This window comes from Meleagris gallopavo, chromosome 1 (genome assembly GCF_000146605.3).
Source record: "Meleagris gallopavo isolate NT-WF06-2002-E0010 breed Aviagen turkey brand Nicholas breeding stock chromosome 1, Turkey_5.1, whole genome shotgun sequence".
Lineage (NCBI taxonomy): Eukaryota > Metazoa > Chordata > Aves > Galliformes > Phasianidae > Meleagris > Meleagris gallopavo.
In genome coordinates this window covers 124,795,748-124,801,172 of record NC_015011.2, presented here as the reverse complement: position 1 = coordinate 124,801,172, position 5,425 = coordinate 124,795,748, and the positions used below count along the sequence as shown (strand labels likewise).

General features: G+C 59.1%; 3 protein-coding genes and 1 non-coding gene across 4 annotated transcripts in view; 1 reads left to right on the top strand and 3 right to left on the bottom strand.

Moving 5' to 3' along the window:
- LOC100550272 (P protein) overlaps window positions 1–570 on the bottom strand; it is an 85,461-nt gene extending 84,891 nt beyond the window's left edge. Inside the window, exon 1 of the mRNA XM_031557309.1 lies at window positions 360–570. Within this exon, the coding sequence (XP_031413169.1) occupies window positions 360–570 (211 nt within the window). The remainder of the gene's footprint in view (window positions 1–359) is intronic.
- Window positions 144–215, bottom strand: TRNAM-CAU. The gene has a single exon. It is a non-coding gene; the product is annotated as a tRNA-Met (tRNA).
- ILF2 (interleukin enhancer binding factor 2) lies at window positions 515–4,342 on the top strand. The gene is made up of 15 exons (XM_031557522.1): window positions 515–594; window positions 674–733; window positions 918–960; window positions 1,600–1,704; window positions 1,805–1,882; window positions 2,037–2,139; window positions 2,216–2,281; window positions 2,390–2,506; window positions 2,597–2,675; window positions 2,819–2,906; window positions 3,054–3,115; window positions 3,372–3,486; window positions 3,561–3,651; window positions 3,917–4,086; window positions 4,189–4,342. The coding sequence occupies exons 1-14, from the start codon at window positions 590–592 to the stop codon at window positions 4,075–4,077; spliced, it is 1,173 nt and encodes a 390-aa protein (XP_031413382.1). The 5' UTR covers window positions 515–589; the 3' UTR covers window positions 4,078–4,086; window positions 4,189–4,342.
- A 204-nt stretch (window positions 4,343–4,546) lies between these two features.
- SNAPIN (SNAP associated protein) overlaps window positions 4,547–5,425 on the bottom strand; it is a 14,155-nt gene continuing 13,276 nt past the window's right edge. The window contains exons 2-4 of the mRNA XM_003213822.3: window positions 5,193–5,302; window positions 4,982–5,100; window positions 4,547–4,888 (exon numbers count right to left, since the gene is read on the bottom strand). Coding sequence (XP_003213870.3) covers window positions 4,784–4,888; window positions 4,982–5,100; window positions 5,193–5,302 — 334 coding nt within the window. The 3' untranslated portion in view covers window positions 4,547–4,783. The remainder of the gene's footprint in view (window positions 4,889–4,981; window positions 5,101–5,192; window positions 5,303–5,425) is intronic.

Genomic DNA, 5,425 nt, shown 5'->3' with positions numbered 1-5,425 from the left:
CGCCGGTTCGCCCCGCGATGGGGTCGGAGCCACCCGCGGAGCGGCACTGCGCTGCGATGGATGCGACGACTGTAATTAAATTACTTAATTAAAGCGCTAATAAAAAAAGAAAACAGACAAGGCGAGAACGAAAAGATTCCCGCTAGCAGAGGATGGTTTCGATCCATCGACCTCTGGGTTATGGGCCCAGCACGCTTCCGCTGCGCCACTCTGCTGCTTGTTAACACCTCCCCACCGCTGTATATGAAACTGCTTTCACGGCCGCCTCTCAGCTGCGCATGTGCACCGCGCTCCTCTCAGCCTCATTCACAAGCATTGCACTCCCTCCAGAGGTCGCCGTTATCCCGACGCATGCGCACAACTGCGCACCCACTCGTCCCTCCCTCCCTTCCCGCAGCTATTAATGATTAGCCGCTTAAAATCCGCCGCCGTAGATTGACGGCTAGCCAAACCAATGGTTTTCAGCGGACTCTCACCATTGGTCAGCTTCGCGGGGGCCGGCAGCCAATGGGCGCGCGGTTTGTTGCGGGGTGCGGGAGCGCAGCCCGGCGGTGTCTGAGCGGCGGTCATTGTTCGTCGCGGCGCAGCGATGAGGTGCGGAGCTTCGGGGGGCAGCGGGGTTCGGCGTCGCTCCGCCGCTCGCTTAACGTTCTCCTTCCTTTCTCTTCCGCAGGGGCGACCGAGGCAGAGGCCGTGGCGGACGCTTTGGTTCCAGGGGAGGCCCTGGCAGTGGGCGAGTCCCGCTTCTGCTCCGGGGGTCCCAGAGCAGGCCTAGGGGTGGGGGGGGGCAGCAGGGCCGGGGGGCTGTGAGGTGTGAGGGCCGCTCCCGTTCCCGCTCCCGTTCCCGTTCCCGCTCCCTTTGGGCCGTTCCCGCTCGGCACGGCGGGGAATGAAGCGCTTTTTTCTCTCCCCTTTAGGTTCCGGCCCTTTGTGCCGCACATCCCCTTTGATTTCTATGTCGTGAGTAAACCGCGTCCAACCGAGCTGTTCGCAGGCTGGGTTTCCCTCGTTGTCGGGCGGGAGCTCCGGCAGTGCGGCCGGAAAGCCCTGAGAAGGGCTCAGAACCGAAGCGGACGCGGAGCCGCACCCCGGAGGCGGTGCGTGTGGGCCGGGATGCGGTCAGCGCCGCGTCGGACCTCCCCGATCGGGCTGGGGGCGATTCCCGCTCCTTCCAGGAGGAAATCGGTTTCTCCTCCCCGTGCCTCGCAGGCAGAACGAGTTTGCCCACTCTCGGTTTCTCAGCCCCGGGGCTGTGAATTGCTGTCATAGCGACCGAAACGCTCCCCAGCGTCCAAAGCAAACAAAGCCGTGTTGTTTTGTTTGGCGGTTAACAAACTCCCATTGCTGGGGGTCAGATTTTCTCTGCGTGGGGCTGTTTAATCCTCTGGCACAGAACCAGCCCAGGGGAATTGCAGTGGTTCCCCTGCGCTCTTTCTGCGGGACACAGGCAGCTCTCGGTGCTCCTTGAGCGTCACGTAAAAACAGAAGCAACAAACTGAGCGGCACGGTTGGGGATTGCAAAAGAAACGAATGCTGGGCATCAGAAACAAAGCCAGAATCCGTGTGTTGTGTCAGTTCTGACATCTGATCCCGTTGCAGTGTGAGATGGCTTTCCCTCGGGTGAAGCCTGCAGCTGATGAGAGCGCATTCAGCGAAGCCTTGCTGAAAAGGAATCAGGATTTGGCACCGACTGCTGCAGAACAGGTTGTGTGCAGGGGGTTCTGCTCAGCTTTCTAAGCTGGATGCTGCTGCAGGCTGCGGGATGACTGAGCGATGCCTCTCCCCGCCTGTGATTCCTTTCTAGGCTTCTATTCTTTCTCTGGTGACCAAAATCAACAACGTGATCGATAATCTCATCGTAGCGCCGGGGACTTTTGAAGTGGTGAGTCAAAGCGGTTCATCTGACAGCGTGTTCTGTGAGGAGACATTTGAGGGGATGCTGATCCTCCTTGCCGACCCTCACCCACAGCGCACGGCCCTGCTTTCAGCCACTCCCAACTTCCTTTTGCTCATCCTTTCTTTATTCTTTCCGTCAGCAAATCGAGGAGGTTCGCCAGGTCGGCTCCTACAAGAAGGGCACCATGACGACGGGGCACAACGTGGCCGATCTGGTTGTCATCCTGAAAATCTTACCCACCTGTGAGTAGCGTCAGCTCCTGGGCTGGTGTGGGAGAGAGCAGCCCTTGGTCCTCTTCTGACTTCTGCTGCTCCCCAGTGGAAGCTGTGGCAGCCCTGGGAAACAAAGTAGTGGAAAGCCTGAGAGCGCAGGACCCCAGCGAAGGTACGCAGCTCCTGGTGTGCCACAGAGCCCAGGCACAGAGCTGAGGACATTCCTGGGCACTGGCAATGTTTGCCAGCCTCTCTATAAGGAACTTTGTTCTCTCTCCAGTCCTTACCATGCTGACCAACGAGACTGGCTTTGAGATCAGCTCAGCTGACGCGACGGTGAAGATCCTCATCACCACAGTGCCGCCCAACCTCCGCAAGTTGGACCCTGAGCTGCACTGTGAGGGCTCTGCTGGCTCTGCCCCACGTCTGCCTGCCCGGCCTGCATCTGCTCTGCTTATAAAACGGGCCTTTCTGCTGCTTCTTTCAGTGGACATCAAAGTGCTGCAGAGCGCCCTGGCTGCCATCAGACACGCTCGGTGGTTTGAAGAAAACGCTTCTCAGTCCACGTGAGTTTTGTCTCAAGGAAGAGCTGTGGTTCGCAGACCACAAAATCATCTTTATGGAGGATGGGGGGGGGAGAGCGAGCTCCTGTTCGGCTGCAGGAACGAGCAGGATGTGTGATGGACTCTCCTCCCATCACCTCCTCCAGGGTGAAGGTCTTAATCCGGCTGCTGAAGGATCTGAGGATTCGGTTCCCTGGCTTTGAGCCCCTCACCCCCTGGATTCTGGATTTGCTGGTGAGGATGAATGCTGATGTTGTGCCAGATGTGCTGCAGCTCGAGTTGTTTCCCCGAGTGCCTGCACAGCTCCTTGTAACCCCCACAGCGGGATTTGGGATGCCTGTGCTTCGCTCTTATCTTGATGTCCTCTGTCCATCTCCTCAGGGTCACTACGCTGTGATGAACAACCCCACCAGGCAGCCCCTGGCTCTCAACATCGCCTACAGGTCTGTGTCTATTTGATTCTCTGGTGTGAACCCTCATCCCCCCTCAGTTTTAAACACACCAAATAAAAGCACTGCTGCCTCAGAGCTTCGCAGACCTGAGGCCGAGCAGCTCCTAGGCTGTGCTCAGTGCTTGACTTCTTCCCCAGCGCATCAGAAGCTGCTTTGTGCCTGAGTGCCTCCTGTTGTGCAGACTGGCTGCTGGTGTCGCTGTGCTGGGAATGGTTTCGTTCCTAACATGAAAGGTCTCATCCTGCAGGCGCTGCCTTCAGATTCTGGCTGCTGGGCTCTTCCTTCCAGGATCCGTTGGTATCACCGATCCCTGTGAGAGTGGCAACTTCAGGGTCCACACGGTCATGACTTTGGAGCAGCAGGTGAGCCACCTCCTCTGCAGAGGGGAGAAGGGACTCAGATCCATCCCCGCTGTGACTCCATCCCCGTGCTGCAGGACATGGTGTGTTACACAGCGCAGACGCTGGTCCGGATCCTCTCTCACGGAGGCTACAGGAAGATCCTGGGCCAGGAGGGCGATGCCAGCTGTAAGCAGACTCTGGGGTGGGAGTGGTTCCTCCGTGCTGTTAGGAGGCAGAGCAGCAGCTGTGCTGGCAGCCCCGTGGGCTCTGCTGGGAAGCAGCTGGTTGCTCGCAGGGGTGGCCTCCAGCTGGTGGCAGCTGCTCAGCTGCAGGGATGCGTTGGTGGCTGTGTTTCCCCCTGCTGTCACTTCCTGGGAATGGAGCTTGGTTGTGTTGTGCTGCCCCGTAGTTTTGGGGCTGTGAGCTGCGCGCTCAGCGTCCCTTCCTGCAGATCTGGCTTCTGAGATGTCCACGTGGGATGGAGTGATAGTGACACCTTCAGAGAAAGCTTACGAGAAACCTCCAGAGAAGAAAGAAGGAGAAGAGGAGGAGGAAAACCAGGAAGAACCCGCTGCAGGCGAGGAGGAGGAAAGCATGGAGACCCAGGAGTGATTCGCCCAGGTAAAGCCTGCGTGGTGGGGTGTCCAGCAGCACCCGAGAGGAGGGAGCAGGGAGGGGCTGGGCAGAGCTCTGCCTCCCACAGCCTCTGCTCTGCCCCTGCAGCACAGCTCAGCACCACCGGCTGCTGCTGGAGGAAGCACTGGAAGAACTGAGCAGAGGAACGAACGAAATCATCCCCAGCAAACACACCCACCCGATGCCATTTGTCCCTTGTATTTGTTTTTATAGGTTGACATTAAAGTATTCTCCCTTTTGAGCGAGTTCTGTCTGTTTTGGGGAGAAGATGCACGCTACACAAAGGGGTTAAAGCTCTGGTACTTGGAAAGGAGTCTTAATCTTGAAAAGCTCTACCTGGGGGTGATTAATTCCCCCTCTGTTTGTGCTGGCAGCCGCTGCCTGGCTCTGCTTCCACTGAGGCACACCCTGTAAGGCCGTGTCTGTGACACACACTGCCTCACCATTCCGTAAGCAACACGCAGTCCCTTTTATTACAATGCCTACAACCCTAAAAACACAAAAGAGTCCCCCAGTTCCTTACGCTGCAGCTGAAGCACCGCACGCTGCAGCGTGGGGCTCCCTCCTGTGCTGCCAACACGGGGCTCCCAGCTCTGCAAGGCACCTCCCCGCTCGGAGCTTCTCCTGCTCCATCCCAGCTCCCAGGGGCGGCTGTGGGTCCTGCTGGGTGCTGCAGTGGGGCTCACTTGCTGGGCAGACCCTGGGGGTATCCGCCTGCTGCCTCCAGCATCGCCCTCCTGCGCATCGTCTCCTTGGCCACGCTGTGGTTCAGCCGCCGCAGCCTCTCCTGGATTGGGAGAACAACAGCTGTGAGCACAAAGTGATGACAATTCCTCCCTCCTTCAATCCAAACACACAACGGAGCCCCCAAAAATCTGACCTGGGCGTTTTGCAGGATGTTGTTCACCAGCACCACCCTGCGCCGGGCGTTCAGCAGCTTCTTCACATAGGGATCGAGGTCCAGAGCCACTTTCTGGTCCTCATTGATTCGGCACAGCTCTGGGGGACGGCAGGGAGTGGGAACGGGGCTCTGCAGCCCCAATGGGAGCTGGACGATCCCCCCCAGCACGGAGCTGACCCCCACCCCTCACCTGTCGCCAGGCTGTCGATGTGCTCCCGCAGCTCCACTTGGCTCTCCCTGCAAGCAGCGCTGAGTCCGTGACAAAGACCCGCAGCCCCCGCGCACCCCCAACGCCATCCCCGTTATCCCCTACGGGAGCCCCTCCCCCCCAAGTCGCCCCAATCGCAAACGGGCACAGCCGCCCCTCCCCCATCCCGGCCCACACGCCGCCTTGCGGGCTCAAACCGCGGCCCCGCAGGCCCA

Coding starts and splice junctions, on each gene's coding strand:
- ILF2 (XM_031557522.1), top strand. Junction 961..1,599: donor TCCCCTTTGATTTCTATGTC/GTGAGTAAACCG, acceptor ATCCCGTTGCAG/TGTGAGATGGCTTTCCCTCG. Junction 2,507..2,596: donor GTTGGACCCTGAGCTGCACT/GTGAGGGCTCTG, acceptor TGCTTCTTTCAG/TGGACATCAAAGTGCTGCAG.